Genomic DNA, 22526 nt, shown 5'->3' with positions numbered 1-22526 from the left:
ACCCACCGCTGACCCACCCCCGTTTCGGCGTGTTTTTATGTATTTCAGCATTCCCTTTTGGGGGATTTCTCAGGCCCAGGCGTGATTACGCAAAGGAGAGGCTCGGCTGATAAAAGGTTAATAAGTGATTTATGCGTGGTAGGAGTACATTACAATACAAAAGTGTTATTAGCATATCAGAAACAAGTTAGAGGTAAGTTTTGGACTCACTTGACTCTTACCCGGTTTGAAGAGCTGATCAGACATTCATATGCACCCATCACGCAATCTTAAAATCTATTTAGAAATGCAACATTAGGAAAAAACATACATGGTATGCTTGGACAAGCCAAGGGCACTCTTTAGAAATCCATTTTTCTCCCCAACACGCTCACAAGTCACATCTCCTTATTCGTACATCTCAAACGAGTCTCAGTGTTATTACCTGCGCTGTGCAGATAGGGAAACTGAGGCACGGAACCACACGTTCACTAGGCAGGTTGATTAGAAAGCCGAAAGCACTTACAGCCTCAGTGTGATGCACGACCCACCAGATTTGCTCTTTACCATCTTAATTTTTGCTATCAATGCTTGCATTTCTTCTCTGAGAACAAAACCAATGTGAAGCACCACTGCAGCAGAACTGAGCAAGCCCATTAAGAGAGATACTGCAAGACCCCAGCTGCAGGGTACATCAACGCTGAGTTACAGGCGCAAGGAAGGCCTCACAATTATCCCAAATCTTTCTGCAAATCTTTCTCCATAGTCACAGACTGTTCCTGCATTGATCTGCCATTCCCTCATCCTGCCCTGCCCTGGCCTAACCAAGCAGTTTCTGAGATTTACTTACTTCCACTCAGCAGGGACATAAATAGTACGAACAACACACAAAAAGCTGTGTAAACCAGGAGGCAAATCCTGTGCTGAGCCGGGGCTGCTGCTGCCATTCCCACATGGCCACAGCCTGATGGGACACGCCACAGAGGGCAGAGCCCCCTTCCCACCGGGATGCAGGGTTTAAGGTTTGCTACCAGAAGGCACTGGGATGGGGCTGTCCCATAGCTGTGCTTCTGCAAAGGAACCTGAGCAACACCACAAGTCCTAAGGTGTAACACCAAAATGTTTTTTTATTGCCCCAAAGCTCCCTGGACTGGTCACAGGCCTGTCAATTGCATCGGCAATAACCTAGAGGTCTTGCGGAGAGGTTCCTACCTACAGAAACTACCTGTGGCTCCTGGATCACAGCAGTTAAAGCGGAAAAATCACAGGTTGTGTGCACAGCGCTGTTCTGCTGGTAAGTTCTGAGCCGGACAGTGCACAGTAGGCCTGGGTCCGTGCACAGGAACTAAAAACTAGTTTAATATAAAAATAGAGCTTCGAGAATACCAAAACAACATGACAAGGCTCGTGGCTCTGAAATACCTAACACATTTAAGAACTGCGTTTTTCAGGAAGTATGTCAGTTAGAGAACTTCAGAAAAACTATTTTTCAAAGCCTGAAATAATTCACATACATACAGTAACAACACAGGAGAAAGTGGGGGGAAGATTTTCTAGTATGCACCTAAGTTTGCAAGATTGTCATTCCAGTGTATTACAGTTCAAGTTGCACATTATAATTCTCTCTTGGCAAAAGCACAGTTGCAGCAGCATATTTTCATCTTTACGTCAAAGATTCATACAAAATTATTATTCACAAGTTAAGTCTCAAAAACTGAAGAGTGGATTCTGGAGTGTGACTGAACTGAGACTAATTCTCTATCCGCAGAATGCCATGTCCACACAGTATCACTAAATAAAAGGTATTTCAGTAGAAATCCTTGCATGTCGTATGTATTCTAGTCTGTTTATCATTTTTGACTGACTCGGTATCTCAGATTACTTAAAAAAATCCATTTGAATTTTCTTAATATTTTTGAAGACACAGTTTATACTCTTATCTCAGTTCTCTTGCCCTTCTGCAAGTGGTTTTATCTCAAAATGGCTATTCAGTATTGAAAAGCACCTAGAATAATGTAATTTTGAGTTCCAATAGCATAGCATTTTCAAACTAGTTGCATCTCTCCTCTTCAGTATATGTTTGCTATTGCTACTGTTTATATCCATTCAGCAAATGAGATACAACATTTATTCATTCCTGGCACTGGTGTCTCTCACTACTAAACCCATGCAACACGCTGAGACGCTGGTACCTGTAAGTTCAGCACGTTTTTCTTGCAAAGTTCCTTACGAAAGGTATTGTGTATATCTGCAAAGGACACTGATGTCAGTTTTCAAGAGTCGATTTCCTTGGCTCAAAATTTTCCCTTCGGAGGAGCTTTAATTCTCTCAGTTCTTGTGGCTGTAAACTCTGGTCCACCCCAGGAGTTAGCTTGTAATTTAAAGGAGATTCAATATAACCGTTTCTGTACAGACAGACCCGCTTGCAGAATTCAAAGGTGGTAAACATAACACCGAAGTATGGGACAATCTGATAAAAATATATAAAAAAAGCACCATAAGATAAAACCCCAATATTAGGCTCTATAGTAGCATCCTTAGCTTAAGATGTTTTTAAAAAGGGAACTTCTAGGACTTCAAATCTAATCTGATCTGCTATCAGAGCTGTACCCATTTATATAAAATCAGAGTCTCACCTCCAACTAGGCTGGCACCTGCAGCATGCTAAAAGTGGGAGTTTATTATTGGTATGTAACTAATTATAACAATACTGTGAGGAACAAGGTCTGTGCTAGCCTATAGATTATCACAACTTGTCAAATACCTAAGCAAATCCTAAGCAACTTCAGCAAATCCTGGTAGGAAACGTGGGATTTATTCTACACACAGCAGAGTGACTGAACAATTTTCTTCTTTTGCCCCATGCAGAATCAGCAGCTCCGGTGCCATGTGGCTTTATACCAGCCAAGACAGGGCCAGGCACAGGCAAGCCATAGCAATCAATCACATCGTCACTCAATTACCACTCATTAGCTGACCTGTAGCTGACTCCATGTAAGTAATCCTCACTGCAGCAATATAAAATGTATTTATGTAAACTAAATTAACCTTCTGTTTAAGCTACCGTGCTTTATTTCACGCTTTCAACTCATCAAGGGCTGTATGCATTGAATAGCTGGTCGCAAGTACTCCTCTTGACTTCTGGGGAAGTGGCTTCTACAAGCACAATTTTCTTTACAGCTCGGCACAACCTGTCAAATAACTGGAACTCAGCCGAGACGCAGAACTTGTTTAGCTGTCCTAAGTGGATCACTTGCAATCCCCCATCCATACCCTGGCTTGTCTGTTAGCAGCACTCCCTGCTCTAAGGACGCTCAAATGAACTTTAAACTAGTGACAGACAGAAGCCAAGCTTACGTTTGGGGAAATACGACCAAACCAAGATCCAAAGTTGGTTTAAAACCTGCCTGAGGTTATGCCTGTTCTGTCACAGACTCTGTCATCTATAATCTGCTAATAAGTTTGGAGGCATGTTATAAGCTTTATAACCCCAACTGTCCAAAAGCATGTCTTGATTACTTCAGGATAATTTTTGACTGGGATGAAAGCAACACCTCACCTTGAGCAGACTGGGTGTGAGTCCACTCCAAAGTCCGAGCACACCTTTGCTCTTCACAGTTTGCCGGAAACAGTCAGCCATGCCAGTAAAACGGACATCAACTGCTCCATAGTGGGGAAGCCAGGGACTCTGGGCCTGTTTTGAGAGACAGCCAGCAGGATTTAGAACAAGCAAAGGAAAACCAAAGTCATTAAAGACAATTATTTTCTCCATTCTGGTACATAAGGAACACTTAATGCCAGGTTTCAACAGACTGATGTGGATTCTTCTGTCAACCCAAAAGAATCAGCCATTTTGGCTTGAAATACAAACTAAAAAGGGAGTGAATTTCCTCTGATAGGTATGAAAAAGAGCAGTAATTTCACACAGCATTTCCTTTTGTGTCATGTCACTACTAGAAACAAATCCCACCCTTGTGAAGAGAAACCATCTGAACCAGAGCCGCGTAACGCATCACCCCCGTGTCTGCCAGCTGTGGGGGCCCGGGGGGAGGCGTTTCACACCTCCAACAGCACAGCACCCATGAGAGGAACGCTTAGGGCTGGCCCCAGATGCCACACTGTCATCCTGTAATCCTGATCAAAGCCAAGAGCGAGCTGACTTGACTCTGGCTGCTGAGGCTGCGTCCACACCGCAGTGAGAAGGGCAAAATGTACCACGGGTTGAGTACCAACAGCACAGCAGAAAGGGAAGGACAGAGATTTCAGCTCAGGCTGTACAAGCCCACCAAGGGCTGTAGGTGAGCAGTTGCTGCCCATGCTCCTGTGTCTTTACTTCATGGTCAGTTGATCCAGACTAGTTAAAGTCAGCGTGGGAGCATCCTGCTGGACTGCAGCTCCATTTCCAACTGCAGTGCAGACGATGTCTGTTCACATGGAAGAAGTGTAGTGGGTCATTTTTAACAGCAAAATCCTTCCTTCATTAATCTCCTACTGCGTTAGCACAGACAGGATAACCCGACCTTCAATAATCCCATCCTCATCCATCTGTGCACATGCAGCCATGGGTTTATTTTGCATCGCTAAATCAGGGTTTCGCTCAAACACACGGCAAGTGACACTTCTCAGTTGGGTGTATGTGGGGACCCCGGGACACAGGCCGATGACTTGTGTGTGCAAGGTGACTTCCACAGGACAGAAGTTTGATAAAAATGGGACTTGTACAGTTAATTGATTGGTGAATATGGATATCATTACCCCCTCATTGATCTGAAACACCATGTGGTGTAGAGCTGCTAAGCCTGTGACAAGCCTCTCATAAACCCACAAGTGGTGACGACATTTTCTAGATGCCTCAGCTATAGCATTTCAAATACTTGGCACTTCGATCCTGCAAATGGAAACAGATCAAAACTCACGCTCCAGGTATGTAAGAGAAGTCACTAATCAAATAGTTGTAATGCTGTTGCATCCCCTTGCATTACTGGCAAGTTTACTGCTAAAAATTTAGAAGCTGACAAAAAAACCCCTCTAATCACCCCCACGCTAACCGCATAGTCTTCTTTATCTACAAAAAATCATGCATCATGATTTTTTTTTTCTCACTTTTTTGTGCATGATTGAAAAGCATGTGCTTCTGATGGTAGGTAACAGGTAAAACCATACACTGTCCTTTTGACAGGGCTTTGGGAGGCGATTTTGGGAAAGCAGCTGTCTGTGCGGAGAAAGAAGGCAACAGGCTTCCACCACATCCTGATTTGTTGTCTTCTGGACCCCCTTTATCACATCCTGACTCTTTACCCCAGAGAAGAGTAGGGCTGAGGATTTAATCCATGGTCTTTTACGCTTTAAGGAGGAGACAACAGAAGCATTTGCTTCTCTGAACTTTCTCAGCAGTGTACCTGATTTGTAAGAGAGGGATCACATTTCGGAGGAGAGGGGGGGAAAGTATTTCAACTGTTCTAATTGCTTGCCCCTTTATGTCTACATTGGCCTTGCTAACTCCATGGGGCTACGGCTGTTTCCATTAATTCCCAATTCTAGTGCAAGCTCCCACAGCTTCCTGTTTTAGGAGTCAGAGGGGCAGGTGTTGTGGCATTTAACTGCTTTGATTTTATAGTATTACCAGCCCTGCCTTTGCGGGTAGTTCATGGTATCATAGCTAGTCTGGTAGCCAAGGGTCCCTTATGCTCATCTGCTACAAGGAAGCTCAGCTGTCTGCTTGGCTCTGTTACTTAAGGGGTGTTGGGGTTTCAAAAGCAATAGCTAAACCCAACAGCGAGAAAGAGAGGAATAACTTTTCAAGCCTTAATCCACAGTACTTGAGACACTGCTCCCATTGCTGTACTGCAGGTGGTGTTGAGTGCTGCAACTGAGACTTCAGGGACCAGTTCCACTAGGAATGGTGATATTAGCACCAGGGATGCTTAGAAGAGCACACAAACGATGTAAGTACCCTTAAAAATGCAACAACAGTCACAGGAGAGCTGGATTCAAAACCCTGTTCTGCTTTCTGGACTGTCAGCCAGTGCCCATGAGTTTTTTTGTTAAAGTTACAGGCAGCCAAGCAGTGAAGAGGGACAGGTTTCTAAAACGCTTCAGGAAAGCAGGAATGCTGTTAACGTGCAATTCCTTTCCTTTTTAAGTACTTCTGTGGCAGGCAGGGCACGACCCACCAGAATTAACTGCATGAGTTTGAGTTTAATCTTCTTTGTTAAGCATACATTGCAAGGGCCCATCTCAACAGGTTTTGATTACAGCACTGCCGGCAACACCCGGACAGGCGACAAGCACGCTGCAGGTTTCAGTGAGATTCTGCATGCAGTAAACACATCCAGAAGACAGTTAAAAAGGAACAGGTAAGTCAAACCACCAGATTTCTAATTTGCCCACAGACATAGACGTCTTAAGAGATTTACTGAAAGATTACTTAGAGTAACATTCACCACGGTTCCAGCCATTTTCAGTATTTCAGTCTGCGGGGTGAAGTACGCTTTGCCAGTCTTTCTGCTTTACAGGAGCAGTACATTTCTAGGACCCTTGACACAGTATTTAAATAGGAATTGTCCACAGAATCTCAGAATCACCTACTGCAAAAGGAAAACCAAAAGCTGTTATCAGTGTGTAGGTAAAACTTCAGTATTTTGGAACACAGCTAACCAAAGTTAAAATGTATTAATAAAAGAAAAAAAAAAATTAAGAAGGCATTTCATTTGGCACTGTTTTTAATGAAAAAAATAGCTGTGGGTTTTGGGTGGTTCTGCACCATCTAAATATGTTTACAACACGCAACCGCCCTGTGGCACCAGAGCCAGAAAATGGAAGTAACCAAACAGATCAAACTCGTTTCTCTACCTTTTTTTTTTTTTTTTTCAGAAACTGGCAATGATATACAAATCAAACAGCTAATCTCGTACCAAAAAAATCAGGTTTATGACAGAGATGTTTCACGCCATACACCTCAAAGCAGCTTGAACTCCTTTCTTTTGACATTCCTTGACACTATGGGCTGCTGCACGGAAACCTGCTTGTTATGAACATCTTTAAATACCCCCTTCCCCCCTGGTTATGGCTCTCTCATACTGCAGAAGGCTGGAGACACAGCACAGCGTACTGCGCTGATAACCGAGTGCCAACTTGTTAGTCATAGTAGTAGCAGGGCTAAGCTGCTAGTCTTTCTACCGCTGATGGACGATGGGTTCTCTGAATGATTAAAGCATATCAAATGCAGAATTGTCTCCATATGCTCTCTCACAAACAGTCTTTTAGTAGCCAGAGGCCACCAGGTCTACTAAGTCACTGTGATACATCCCCAAAGTCAGCACTCTGTTCTGACAATCTAAACCCAAGAGGGAGAGACGTGTATAAAAAAGACCAAAAACCAAATACCTGCACTCACATTTTTTTATATAAACAAAATATTTAAATAAGGGTGAAGTGTCATGACAAAACTCAAGTTAATTGTTACCTGAAGACTCCTCAGACACCATCTCTCCCACTGTTTGCATCATGAGGGGACTGCCAGGAAAACACAGTCCCATTTTGGGTACTAATCTCACAGGCTCTCACAAAGATTTCCACTTCAGTAACCTGCCCCGGCCCCTCTCCTCCTTCTCTTAGGATTGAAGGATGGGTGTAGTTCACCACAGCTGCAGTGGGAACCGTGCCCATCAACAGGTCAATCACTTGAATCTTCCCAAGGCTCACAGTAGCCACACAGGGACCAGGCAGAGACCAGCGGGCCAGGGAATGGCAGACGCGGTGCTCAGGACACTTGAGCCAATACAAAATTCCCACTTGCACTTTAGGACATTTTTGTTTTGCAACTATCTGAATTTACATCTATCGGAGATTATTTGGGAATACTTCCCTCCTCTCAACTCATGTACCTCCTTCCTCCCTTCCCCGTTCATAAAGTTTGTTGGTACAAAGATTTGCTATTTATTTTTTGAGTACACAGTACTGTTGGCACAGAGTATAAAAGATCAACTAACGCTGAATAGCTGCCATAGGTGGCATGCTACCCTGATGGTAGATACAGTAAAATTGCTTTTAATTACATATTTTCAACGGATTCAGGTGTCCTACACTTCTCATCAATTTAAAAAGGGAAAAAAAAAAAGCACAGGAAGGCACTTTACAACACAGCTCAAGAGTTCACACTCTTAATCGGCAAGCTAAAATAAGAAGTCTTTGCAGTCTGGGTTAATAAGGACACATGCAACAGGCAAGCGTAACTGCAGTTCAAAGGAAACTGAAGGACAAAGATTGCCGTTTTCATTCCAACTAATGCCACTACAGCCAACAGAAATTTCACTCAAGAGAAGGCTGAATACTTGAAAGAATATTTCATTCCTCTCAAATAAGAAAGAATTAAAAACACAAATAAGTATTAATAGCAGGGGGAAAAAAAAAAAAAAAAAAAGCGCGTGCATTCTTTTGGGCTGATCAGTCCTTTCCTGGAGAACTGCCTTACTGTTAGGTCAGTCATTGTATTTTCTGTGTCAGTGCTTTGGTAACACTGACTGACCCCTGGCTGAAGTCCACCAAAGGTATTCAGGCACGCAGGAAGGTAAAGGATGACAAGCTACCAGGAGGCGATGGGTTCCAGAGCTGCAGGGCTGAGCAGCAGACCTCCAGCCTCCTGCACTCTAGGAACATGTTGTTCTTTCCTCTGTAACCTGAACTGGGGCCAAACGGTCTCCCCTTTCCAAGATCAGTGGCACCGAATGAGCAAAACAGTTTGCTGCTTGCTCATAAGTTTGACTGTTGGCTTTAAATACGTTATTGCCAGGCCTGTTGAACCCTGAGGCTTCACAGTTTGTTGCAGAACCCCTCTTTTGCTACCGAACCTAAGTCTTCCCTGCTTTTAACACCTCGGGGAGGAAGAAATCTTCGATCTAGAATACAGAAGTCTTTTCCCTCAAGACGGTGCAGAGCCACGGACAGCTCTGGGTGGTTTCTGAATGCCTCCTGATGGCTCAGCTCAGTCCTCACAAATGGGTGCACCATTTTCATGCCCATTAGCACTAGGTTATTTAACACTTCACACAGAGAAATGCAAGTTCCCACATCTTCTGCTGTCTGTGTAGGAACTGAGGAGAAAATTAACATCTTACAGGACTGGGGCTTCACAGAGAACATATTTCCATTGGCCTTATGTGGATGAAGTACGGAATTACAGCAAATCAAAATAAATCAGATATAAAAGAACAGTGCCCATAAGATTTTCACTCCTGTTTACGGAGTATTTTGCATAATTAATGACCTTACATGTCACAGGCACGTCGTTCTAAGCACAGACAGACAGATACAAGGCTCTTCTGTATAACTGATGCAGAATTCTCATGTTAGGGGTCACAGTGATAGCTGTCACTCTGGGAACATTACTGCCTCCCTGACGAAAATTACAGCTCTCATAGTTGTGTGGGCACAGCAGCAAACCCTAACCCTTGTCGGGCCCTGTCCGCTGGGTGAGCTTACCGAGTTTCAAAAGGTGGGCTGAGTTAACCCTCTGATGTGCCCCAAAGCAGATTAAAGAGCTCTGGCTCATGCCACCCAGCTCACATAGCTGCGAAGGCTGGAAGAGGCTGGCAGCTGCGCTCTGCTGGCACTACCACCTCCAGGGCTGGCAGCGTGGCGGACACTTCTGCGTCTGGGAAAACCACCTGGAGAGACCTGCACCCTGCCCACCCTCAGGTCTCCTGCATTTCAAACGGGCACAAGGTGGGTTCCTGCTTTTCTTTGGCAGACCACTGTGCCGCAGTGCTAAGCTGCTGCTGTAATCCACCTCAGAGCGGGTATTACATACTTATCACACCACAGCTCCTTGGATGAACAGGGTTAAAGACCACTAGACGTAGCACGAGTTGTCACAAGGCAGACCAGACTGTTAGATCAGCCCAGTCCTGCTTCTGATTCCTGATTTCTCCCTCTTATCCAGTTTTTCCACAGGCACTGTTCCGTGTTTCAACTTCACAGGCAGTCTTCACGATTCTCTCTGCTGGAAGTCTGGGGATCCAAGAGAAATGCTTCTGAGGTTTGTTCAGATGCACAAAAGCTGATCTAGACTGTTACAGAAGGCAGAGCTCATGTTATGCTTGGTAGCTTTTTTCAGGCGTTGCCTCAACCATTTATTGGACCAAGTACTTCCCAAAGCAGCAGGGCACTACTCTGCAACAGCCTCGGAGAAAGTGGTATAAAATATCTTTCTAGAAACAACAATGGAACAATAAAAACAATAAAAAATGCTGGTAGCTCAAAGTATTTAGACATAGGGAATAAGGAAGGAAGGAAGGAAGGAAGGAAGGAAGGAAGGAAGGAAAGAAGGAAGGAAAGAAGGAAGGAAGGAAGGAAGGAAGGAAGGAAGGAAGGAAGGAAGGAAGGAAGGAAGGAAGGAAGGAAGGAAGGAAGGAAGGAAGGAAGGAAGGAAGGAAGGAAGGAAGGAAGGAAGGAAGGAAGGAAGGAAGGAAGGAAAGAAGGAAGGAAAGAAGGAAGGAAAGAAGGAAGGAAAGAAGGAAGGAAAGAAGGAAGGAAAGAAGGAAGGAAAGAAGGAAGGAAAGAAGGAAGGAAAGAAGGAAGGAAAGAAGGAAGGGATTTTACCAAAACCAGAATCTGACGTCTATTACCTATTTGCTAATAACCAGAGGAGCCAGGCTGGTCCCAAATTCAAGTACCGCCCAAGGCATGGGGTCCAGGCTGATGCCTGAACCCCGGCAGCAAGGAGAAGGGGAGCATGAGACCATAGGGAGACGTAAGAAAAGTAAGAACTCACACTGCAGCCTCTCGCTCAGGAGAAATATTTTTGGAGTTTTGTCTCTGTGCACTTGTTTTCACAAAACTTGAAGGAAGTCAGTATCTCTAGAACTTCCACTCTTATGTCAAGTTTAGTTGAAGTTGGACAGCAGAATCAAAAGTTATTGGGGGCAAGGACAGCCAGCCAGCAACCATATAAGCCTTACATCCACAGGAAATGAGACTAAAAGTAGCAATATTGCTCCTTATTTTTCCACACTGTGGAATTTGCCACTCTGTGTGGTCAAATGGCTCCATCTCTGAACATTTTCAAGGCTCAGGCTCCCATGCTGTTCACTATGAAAGGGTCTCCTTGCACAAAGTCTCAGAGCACGTATGCTTTTGAGATGTCGTGTGAACCACATAACCCAAAAAGGATTTCTTATTTTTAAACCGGGTCATGACTTCAATAACTTTCATATTCCCAGCTGACAAGAGCACAGACCTCACAAACAGCAGGGACACCACAGCTTGAGAGCTTTCAGAGGCTGCCATGCCAGCACCAGTGACCATCTCCAATGACAGAGCACTCTTCACAAGTTACTCATGTTTAAGCAGCGCAGGAGCACCGTGTCTCCTTGTTTCAGCAAGGAGAAGGTGCTTTTCTAATGAACTTTTATCATTTTCTTTTCCAGAGCTTTGTTTATAACCCAGCCACTGAGTTCTCACTAGACTGACTTTTGCCATGCAAGGAACATAGGTAAGGAACTATTTTTAAATAAACACTTAAATTAAAAGTACTACCTTTAAAGAGAGACTTCAGTATCTCCTTTAACTGACTTCACACTAGACAATGTGCCAACAGGGCACAAGATTGCATTTACTTTAAACAGGCTACCTCACAAAGGGAATGACTGCTTAGTTTTCTCCAGGTTAATAAGAACTCATAGCATTTACATCATTTACAACAGATTTCACACTTGCAGAGCAAGAGTTTTTTGGTTCCAAAGAGCCAAAAAAAAACCCCAACAAAAAAATCCAAAACACAATGCAGATTTACATGCAGCTGAGGCCTAACTGATTCACTTTTGTCACCAAAAAGAGGCCACTTGTTGGGTGATGCATGCCAACAGCCTACACTAACCAAGAACAGCGAGCCTGTCTGTTTATGGAAGTGAAGGGAATTCAAAGCCTGGATTTTAAACCAGAAAGATCACTACTGAGCAACACCTTCCCCGGAGAGATGTCCTCACAACTTGCGGATGCTGTGCAGTCAACACCAAATATGTGCTGAACCCTGATACTAAAAGTATGCTTATTCTATATTGCAAGGGTTTGATAGTAAATCTGTCCCTGAATAGCTATTTACTGGAGAAGGAGAGTTTCAGAAAAATTTTAGTCACAGAAATTAAAACAGATTATACCAGAAAAATATGGGGACAGGACAGCTTCTGCAAGCTATGTGAAGTTTGTCCATGTCAGCAGGTGAGGAGTAACCATGCAGTCGATGGAGTATCTGCGAAACTTTAGGATCACCTTTGTGTATTTTGCCTAACAAACTTACTGAAGTCAGAGGTCAGTTTGGAAGGAAGGCTGAGGAGTGCCAGCCAGGGGTATCTGAGCCTGCCTCCGAAAGTCATGTGCAGAGAAGGAAGTGCCAAACTTGGGTATTGGGTTTGCGCTGACCATTTGCATGTTCGCAGACTTTCAGTTCTACACATAGCCTGGGATCGGTGTCATTCTAATAATAAACTTCTGTACAGCACATAACAGCTCTAAATTCACCTTCCCTTACTGAAATGTCAGAGCTCAGTCCATTATGCCCTTATGAAGGTCATCATAGGCAAAAGATGATGTGGGGAAGTGGAAACAATACCAGTGCTTCTCTCATTCATAGGCAGGTATTTCCCTACTTAAGGTAAAAAAAAAGATAAATAGAAAAAGAAAAAAAAATGTTCTCGTATGCAAGTCTGCAAGGTAAAAGCACAGTACTTGTATATTGCTTAGATACTGGATTTAACAAAGAACAAGATAATACGAGATAAGGAAGGAAAGCCAAAAATAGCAGTCAGAAGGATATAGAGATCAGTAAGTTTTTGTTCAGAAACTGATCTAGCATAAGAGTGAGTCAGAAAAGCATCTGATAGAGAACACCCCTTTGAACAACCCTCTCCTTCACTAATCCCCTTCTACAGATGCACAACAAAAGCCATATTTCCATGCCGAAACATGCATACAGTACCTCTTAATTCTCTAACATGCCAATCAGGAGCAAAGTGAAAAAGGGAAGACAAAGGAATAAAATTAGGACAAGCACAACATAGAGGACTCACATATTCAGTAAGACTCAGTCATATTAATTAACATTTCTTTTAAGAAAAACATTCAAGTATATTTAGCAAACACAGTATCTTTGTAAAAAAAAAGTGTGCATGATAAAGATAACTCTAATAGCAGAGGGGGAAGAAGCCATGGTTACAGAGCAAATCTGACATCATAAATCATCACCAAAACACAGAGGAAGAATTGTTCACTGACAGTCAGCTCCTACTCCCACAGATGTCAGTGACAGAAGCTGCTGACGTCAGAAGTGTAGGATTCAGATACGTAAAATGAGAAGGGATGAAACAAAATTATTACAACTGAGATTAAAAATAACACCTTGTCCTTCCTCCCATAGCAGAATTAATTTTCTAGTCTGTGCAACAATTCAAGTGTTGTCTAGATGAGGACGTGGATGGAGCTAACTCTTCCAAGACCACCTAGTGTGTCAGGTAAAGATCTGAACTGCATGTTCTGGTCTCAGGCTTGTACTCCATCCCAGAATCAGAGGACACAGCCTTGTGTCCTAGTTTCTCACTTTTGGAAACTCCTGAGACTGCCTTACAACTCCCTCGTTCATCATCACCAACAGGTGGAAAAGTCTTCTTTGGTTACTCCATCTACTCCTCCATCTGTCAGATCAGTGGGACAGAGAGGAAGGGAAAGAAGAGGATTTTATACTGCAATGTGCTGGGCTCCTCTTCATATACAACACCAGCGTCTGTAGCTTCAAAACAAAGCCAGCATTTCCCTGTGTGCACTGCAGAGCACTCACACCAGTCGCGGGGTAGCTGAAGGCTTTGGTACACCCCTCTCTTTTTATCAGCCAGAAAGGCGAATCACTGAATGGAGGCTGAATCACAGAATATGATGTCTGAGGAAAACTCTGATCAGAAGTATCTGCTCCCCCATTTTCTAAAGAACCCTGAAATGTCTTGAAGCTCTGTTTCCCCCCTCTTTATTGTCCCCCTTTCTGGGTCCCTTTGCATGATTCCTTTTCTGGTGCTGTCCTTGTGACTTCTCTCTTCCGACCACCACCCTGCAAACCGAACAGGCCAGCAAGAAAGCACAAAGCAGACCTGATCCCTGCAAGGCTGGGCCACACCCTGGTGCCAACTGTGGAAAACAAACCTCTTGGATGACCTTACATGAGTTCCAGTTTGCTCTTAGTATCAGCTTGGGAGTGATTTTCAACAGGTCTCTTTTCTGGACAAGCCTCTGTGGCTGACGTCATTTCCAGTACCAAACAAATTATGGGCTTCCACACCGAGGCAAACTCCTATTGAAAACACCTTTGAAAACACCTACTATTCCTTCTGAAACACCTTTGCCTTATCCCATGCCTCCAGAATAAATCACTGATCAGGAGGTGTCTCTCTACTTGGGAAATCACTATTCAGTTGTTGCAATGCACCTATGAGGAAAAAAACCAGCTCTGTTGTTGAGCCTTTTATCCATCCAAAGTGGTTTTAGCATATCCATTTCCTATATATTTAGGAAATAAATCCATTTCCCTTCTTATTCTAGAAGTGCCAATCAGACGTTTTAAGCATCCCTTTGGTGAAAGATCACAGCCTAGTGGCAGGAAAATGAAAGACGGGTCTGTTCCGCTTCTCTACTTGCCAGCTGAGACAAAGCTGGACACAAAACTAACATCACCCCAGTTGCAACTGAAGGTTACTTCTGAACTGGTGACGAAAACTGAATGTTCAAGCAACCTATGTATCAATAGAAAATATTAAAGGAGAAACAGTACAGTAAATGACTTTTTTTTTTCTTTATTCTTTAGGGCAACAGTATTGCTGTGAGCCTAAGGATATAAAGAAAAAGAAGGCTTGTAAGGAATAACTGCTTTTCTTAGACCCACTGATACAGCTGGAAAAAATGATCCAGTTTTCATGCTCAGAATCTCTTTCTCACCTGAGACATTTTATGAGATACCTGACGAGAGGCCCCAGCTTAAAGCTTGACTTCTGGACATATCAGCTACATGAGCTGGTCTAATAAAAGACATTACTTCTCCTGCTGAGCTCCTCTGTTACAAGACAGAGAGAGGGCAACACAAGCTTCTGTGCTACGGCATCTGAGCCCTGTCTGGAAAAGGAAACCTGGGGAGCAGGAGAGGAGAATCCACAGTTTCACTGCCCTTTTCTGAGCTTGTGACTTATCAGCCAGACTATCACTTGATGAGGGGGATGGGGACCTATATAATTATGCCACACCAAATGACTGCTTTTTTTTGATAAGATCACAACAGCTTCCCATAAATCTGCAGTCCTATGAACTGGGCTGAAAGAACAAACTCATATGCCACAGCCAGAGAGCCACCAAATGATGACAGCTATTCACCATCACTTCACTGATAAAATTCTAATGAAAAGTCAACATCATCAAATGAATGGTGTCAGTGAGACAGAAGCTGTGGGGTGGTGGTTGTTTTGTTTTGGTGCTTTGTTTTTTTAAAATCATTATTACTAATCTTTCAGGAGTAAGGATCAGCAAGATAATATAAAATGATATAATAAATTGATATAGTAACTCTGTTGCTGATGCTCCAGGAAAGCAGTAGCACCAGCAACTGGGAAGTCACTTGTTAAGCACAGCAGTCAGAAATAAGAACGAGGATAGTCCTGACCCTTCAGACTTAATACCTGCTGTGCCAGGTTCTTGTGGTTGTCAGTACAGAGATCAGGCATAAATGGCTGACACACAGGCTCTGAAAATGACGTGGATCTCATTCATCCTGCCTGCCACCAAGGGGACTGAATGCCTGTATTTGACTGGAGGTTTGACAATTCTGAACTGTGAGAATTTGATGGAATTGCTATGAAAAAGAAAAGAAACAATTTTCAGACTTTAAAAAAAAAACAAACCGACAAAAAACAACCCCAAAACAAACCCCAACTAGCCTAAAAGCCTCTGTAGCCTACTGGTAAGAGAAATAAAGTGGCACTCATGATCATCTGGCTAGTCTTGTCCCAGGCTCGTGCAACAACCGCCTATAACAAAGCACTAGTACCACGAACGCTCTGTACCTGCATCTTCCTCTTGACAGTTTCAAAGGGGAAAGAAAGCGTCTGTGCCACACCAGCTGCGACACAGCCATTGATGAAGTTCTGAAGGGGAGTGAAATGAACTATAGGTTCTCGCCAGATTTTGTCCAGGTTGATGTAAACAAAGAACGAGCCCGCAGAAAATGGGACAGCACCTAGAAAGCAAACCAGACACAAGGTTTATATCAACACACTGTACACTAAAAAAACAGAGCTGCTCATCACATAACCTAGAAAGATGGGATTAGCCGCCGCCAGTTTACACCTCGCATTGCTCAAACCCAATCAATATTTTGAAGAACTTTACTTTTTAGTCACTGGTTTACCACCAAACACCCATATTGTAGCACCTAGATGTGCTGATAGGGGCATATACTTACATATTAAAATGTGCACGTTGTCAGAATTATTAACTGCTTTAGTCTCATAACCTAGAGAAAGAGCTGCCCTGTTATCTCTTTTGTGACAAGCTCTTTCTTCAGTCCAACCCAACCCTAGCAGTTGTACACAGTTGCCTCTTCAGTCAAGCTGATGAGGGATACTTCTGTCCTCTTTTGCTTGTTTCATGCTCTCATCAATTTTATAGTGTGATTATACATTATTATTATGCATTTTTTATAATGTCATATTGTGAAAAAGTGGACTGAAAGTGAAACGGCATTTCTGAAAGCTCTGGAAAGTAAATAAATAATTAAAAAGCCATTTCACATAAAGACAGACTATCACTAATCTTCACTTTTCACATCAGTTATACATCACTGCTCATACTGTTTTCACTGAACAGCTGGGGACACACTCTCACACCTAGATAGGAATTAGGAACACTGTGTGATTATATGTTTTTTTAAGAGTTAAATGGCGGAAATCTTGTATCCACACACCACTAGATCATCTATAAAAGAAATAACAGAGTATTATGTTGAACACGTAATCATACATAAAATGCTACACACTTGGTCATAATTTGAAGCAATAAAGCTACAGCAGAGATAATCAGTACTGTCGTGCCTTGTAAATCTAAATACCTTCTACAGAACAACATTACTATTCGCTTTTGAAATCATGTGAGCAAATGAACACATTACATAGCTGCAATAAACAATGTGCAATGAGGTCATTTATCCCCGTTATTATTTTACCTAATATAGCTGGTGAAACGCCACGGTAGAGTGCAAGGAGTCCTTCTTGATGATAAATTTTGTAAAAGGCATGAAGAATTCCTTCGTAAGATGGTTCCAGTCGGTTCTGCACAATGAGCCGTGTTTTAATTACGTCAGTGGGGTAAGTCACGATGGTTGCAACCATGCCAGCCAGACTTCCTGCCATGATGGCTCTCCAGTGGGAAATATGACCCAACTCATCCGTGAAAAGTATAACAAGTCTAGAGTAAACACATAAAAGAGGAACTATTAATGATAGTACCAACAAAACACATGAAAAATTAAGGCAGGTTATTCTTGATATAATTGTTCTTCTGCGCACAAGCCCCTTTAGCAGCGGGAGGTGAAACTTTATCACATATTTAATACAAGACCTTACTATATATAAAACCACAAAAGCATCAGAACCTCTGTGAAACAGAACATGTGAAGGGGCAAACATGAGCAGAGTCCAAAAAACATGCCTAAGAGGCCAAAGAGATTTCGGGTAAATCCACACTGCACAGAAGTGCAGAAATGCAAAAGTTACAGGTAACAACTAAGTCGGGGACTGGAATATATAACTCTGCAAATGCAATTTGCTTTCATTTTAGTGTTACTGAGCTAAAATACTTCCGATATCTGAAAGAGCTTTTTGAGAGGCAGCTTGCATAGCTCTACCTGCACCACGGTTCCCAGCATGGGCCAAGCTCACATAGCTTGAGTTGTGGTACCGTGCTGGAGGTCCAGAGCACCAATTCAACAATGAAAAAATCATCAAAGATATGGAGACAAATTGTTCAGATTATTTACTTGTTTGCTTTGCAAGAGACTTTTAACGTAATTTTTGACCACTGAATCCTCATCTATATTTCCACTTACAGGATGAAAACTGCCATGACTTAAAACATGTCTGCAAGAAATTCTCTCATCATCAGTAATCAGCTAGAGACATTGGTCCAACCACCCCCAGTCACAGTTATCATGTAAGAAGAAATACATAGATAACATCATCACAGGCCTTCTGAAAACAATTGAACCTTCCTCTGTTGCTTATGTTGGGACAGAAAGGTCCACAGGGATACTTCTCTAGAGAAGACTTATGTCCAGGCACTATTATGCTCAGGAGGTTAAGTCTAAATTTGAAATTTTGAAATTGAAGCACAGTGTTTTAAAGGCTAACCTTTAAAGGACTTTTCTATGTACACAGGGCACTCCTACATCAGGCAGAAGCGTTGTGGAGGCAGCAAGAAACAAGTAAAGAGACTTGAACGGGGAATCTGAGCTGGACATAAAGAAACTTATTATTCTATTTTGGAAGCATTAACTAAACTGCCTAAACAGCAGATTTACATTCAAACTACACGGTGTTACCACATCCAGAACCACATATTTTGCAAAGATTTACAAGACACTGCTTGCTCAGTTGATGTTTTTTCGCATGACTGTGCATTTTCTACTGCATGACAAATCCCTGCATCTACTTGTCTCGTGCCCTGGAGAGAGCCTGGAGCAGAAAGACCAGCCAAGCAGAAGCAAAAGGGCATAAACTTACTTTCCTATGTGTCTTGTACAGTCCCTAAAGCAACACAGCCTGATTTTCCTGTGCGTGCAGAAATGCATGGGGAGGGTGGTGGGGTGTCTCCAGGCACTACCCAGATAACATTTAAAACTGCCACAGAAAGACGGCGTCTGCGCGCGGTGACCGCAGAGGGAGTGCAGAGCCAGCTGAACCCCCCCCTTCCCCGTCCCGGGGCTGCCGACTGCGCTCGGGTCCCTCTGCAACTGGCTTTACTATTCACCTAAGTTACCGGGTAACGTCTCTCTCTTTTTGTGTTTCTTGCCTTTATATACACCATTCTCCCACTAAAAAATACATTAAAAAAATCCCCAAATAATGTACCGACAAATATGCGTAAGCAGTTCTCATTTAATTTCCTGGTAGCCTACTTCCCCACTTGTAATTCAAAAGAACACCCTGTGCACACTAGAGATAAACTACAGCCTTGCAAAGGGAATACACTGTTTGAAGCTGAACAAACAATGAAGTTATTTTGCTCAAAATCAACTGGTTTATGCTGGTGCAACACACTGACTCTTCTAGGCACTTAATTACATTAAAATCACTGTTTCTCCCGTCCCGCTGGCATTGTCCCTCCCCTGTTTGACCACTGTGCAGAAGGACACAACAAAGCTGCCTGACTCCAGGGTCACTCCATCCAGGCTGGAAGCTGGGAAGGCTCTTGCTGGACCAGATGAATGACAAACCCCGGCCGGCTGCGCAGCATCCGCCCGGGCGAGCAGCGAGTTAGCCAGGTTGGCCCGCGTGGCTGGCTTCTCCCCACCCGGCAGGGCCCACGCACCGGAATAACCCATCGCCCAGGCGGGCGGACACGTCAAGTGCATGGTGTGTACACAGCCGACCCGAGAGAGAGAAACCCAACCCTCCCGCTGGCAAAACACGCTGCTGCGTGCCAAGGGTCGGGCGCTCCTGTCAACGCCGAAAGGTACAGGCAGCAAAAGGGAATCCCAGGAAAGAGCCAGGGCGGGTGGGCAGAGCTCCTGCCGCAGTCCTTCCAGCGTTTACCCGAATTTAATGTCTGTGTTATTATTAAAAACAAGATCTTAAAACAAACGATGTCACATGTCGACTTCAAAACTGATCAAATTTGCATAACAACCGCTGCATAACAGGGTAAAAGATTTGAACCACGATTTTGATCTTATTTTCTTTGATACAGGTGATATAAATACTTGAAAAAAATATAAATTAATAAAATAAATTGGCTGCAAAGAACAGATGTCACAGCCACATTTGTAGGTAGCACTGTAACTTTGTTTCTAAAGGAATGAGGCTGAGCAGAAGAGATTTCACAGACTACCAACCCTCCGTCGTTTGAGGAACAGCTATGACTGTCCAAGCACTTGCTGGCTTATCACCGGGCCCCAAGAGCTGCTACGCGCCGAATAAACGAAATAAATGAAGTTATTAGCCAGGGTGCATGTCTCTGGGAGAGGGGACACGCAACCCGCTAGCCACCCAGCTGAGGCAGAGAGTCATTAAATAGCCCCTTTACCGGACTGAGCCCCCCACCCCGTTCCTCCCCTCTTGCAGCGGACAGGGAGGAGCGGGAGCGGGAGCGTTGTCCTCCCCTCCCCGCGGGGCCCCGTCCCGCCCCGGTGCCGGTCGCTTACCGGCGGGAGGCGGCGAGCTGCAGGGCGCTGTAGGGGAAGAGGCGCAGGCAGGCGGTGAGGTTGCCCTTCCAGAGGGCCCGCAGGCCCTCGGCGCGGCAGAGGCTCCTCCCGGCGCCGCGCAGCCCCCGCCGGCAGTGCCCGCTGCCCACCTGCGCCAGCACCGTCAGCAGCTCCAGCGGCGCCGTCAGGCTGAGGCTCAGCGCACCCGCCAGCCCGGCGCAGCCCAGCCGCTGCAGGGCCGTCACCCGACCGTCCCGCCGCCAGGTGGCCATGGCCGGACCGCCGGAGCGGAGCGGCGGCACCGCGGGGGCTGGCAGCGGCGGGGATCGCTCCGACCCGGCCCGGCCCGGCGGGGCGCGGCCAGCGCGGGGGCGGTGCCGCCAGCCTGGGCCGGCAGCGGGCGCTGTGAGACTGGGCCCCCCCGGTCCCGCCCCCCCGGTCCCGCCCCGGGAGCGCTGTCTCACGGCGGAAGGGAGAAGCGGGAGAGGGGGGTGTCGGGCGGAGCGGCCCGTCCCTGAACCGCCCTCCATCGCTTCCTCCGTGCACCCCGGTTGGGTGGGTGCCGCCGCCGGAACCCTCCGCCAACTGCCGCGGGTCTGGAGGGGTCTGTGCAAGGGCAGCCGGCACGGCGGGGAGCCCAGAGCGCTCGGTGCTCCTGCTAGTGGCTAGAGTAACAAAGTATTACATGATTAATAATAATAATAATAATAATAAAGTGGTCCTTTCGACCAATTAGCTTACTTAATGGAGAATGGAGCTTTCTGAGACGACAAATACCTGTAGTACTAACTTGGGAACAGTGAGATTGTACAGTCGAGCTCTGAAGGAAGGCAAGCTTACCCCTCGCCTGTGTAACTCTTCTGCCTGTGGTTCTGCTCGCTTAGGAGTTTGCAGTTTAGCACTCTTTATAGCGCTCAACAAACACACATCATAATTTTCCTGATTTCCTATTTGAAAGATTCTGCACAGTTGGCAAGTCAAAAAGTGCGTCCTTCGTTGGGCATCAGGAAGGATGATTCCTTTTCTGAAACAGCATTAAAAGACATACATCAGGAGCTAATTAACTCCCATTATGATTGACATGCCTGAAGGACAGGATGCCATCCAGAGGGACCCGGACAGACTCCATAAGTGGGCCCATGTGAACCTCATGAGGCTCAGCAAGGCCAAGTGCAGGGTCCTGCACCTGGGTCAGGGCAACCCCAGGTATCAATGCAGGCTGGGGGGCTGAGAGCAGCCAGGCTGAGAAGGACTTGGGAGTACTGGTGGATGAAAAGCTGGACTCAAGCTGGCGATGTGTGCTAACAGTCCAGAAGGCCAACTGTATCCTGGGCTGCACCAAGAGCAGCGTGGCCAGCATGTCAAGGGAGGTGATTCTGCCCCTCTGCTCTGGTGAGACCCCACCTGGAGTAGTGCGTCCAGCTCTGGAGCCCTCAGCACAGGAAAGACATGGACCTGTTGGAGCAGGTCCAGACAAGGGTGTCATGGCTGAGCGGAATGCACCTCACTCAAAAGAGAGAAGCAGCAACATGTTTCATTGAGATAAAATAAGAATTTGACAGAATTCAGTAAATTCACTGGCATTTAACAAAGCTTAACAGTGGTTTACCAAGGTTCAAGAAGTTTGATGGCAAGGTTCACCTTACTAATCACTGCATGGAAGAAACATACAAAGGAAAATTGAGTTAGAATCAAGTTAGAATGATTCACACAGAGACCGGAGATGAAAAAGGTATGGAAGACCCTCCTGTTGAGTCACGAGGTTCAGAGAGGACTCCCTTGCTTTCTAAACTCCTGTTGGAGCTTAGGCACAGCCAGGTCCAATCTTAGTCTCACACTCGGACAATGGTTTATGTCTAATGGAAGAAATACAAAGACTGAGGAAGACCCTCATTGAGTCATGAGGTTCAGAGTGGACTCCCTTGCTTTCTAAACTCCTTATGGAGCCTAGGTGCAGCTAGGTCCAATCTTAGTCTCAGACTGGGACAACAGTTCATGTCTAATGGAATTATTTATGCAAAGTTTATAATAATTAATGTTGAGTAGCTACAAGGACTAGTAATGTTTCATTAGTATTAACTCAGCATGTTATCAGTCACTTACTGAG

General features: G+C 44.7%; 1 protein-coding gene across 1 annotated transcript; it reads right to left on the bottom strand.

The window, feature by feature from the left end:
- Positions 1 to 112: 112 nt before the first annotated feature.
- Positions 113 to 20756, bottom strand: SLC25A43 (solute carrier family 25 member 43). Its single transcript, XM_074148110.1, has 5 exons — positions 20420 to 20756; positions 17225 to 17466; positions 16068 to 16240; positions 3539 to 3673; positions 113 to 2449 (listed from the first exon to the last, which is right to left on the bottom strand). Exons 1-5 carry the CDS (start codon positions 20689 to 20691, stop codon positions 2246 to 2248), a joined length of 1026 nt encoding a protein of 341 aa, XP_074004211.1. The 5' UTR covers positions 20692 to 20756; the 3' UTR covers positions 113 to 2245.
- Between the last annotated feature and the right edge of the window lie 1770 nt (positions 20757 to 22526).

This window comes from Numenius arquata, chromosome 5 (genome assembly GCF_964106895.1).
Source record: "Numenius arquata chromosome 5, bNumArq3.hap1.1, whole genome shotgun sequence".
Taxonomy (NCBI): Eukaryota; Metazoa; Chordata; class Aves; order Charadriiformes; family Scolopacidae; genus Numenius; species Numenius arquata.
The sequence above is the reverse complement of the archived record's forward strand: the minus strand, read 5'-3'. Positions and strand labels throughout refer to the sequence as shown.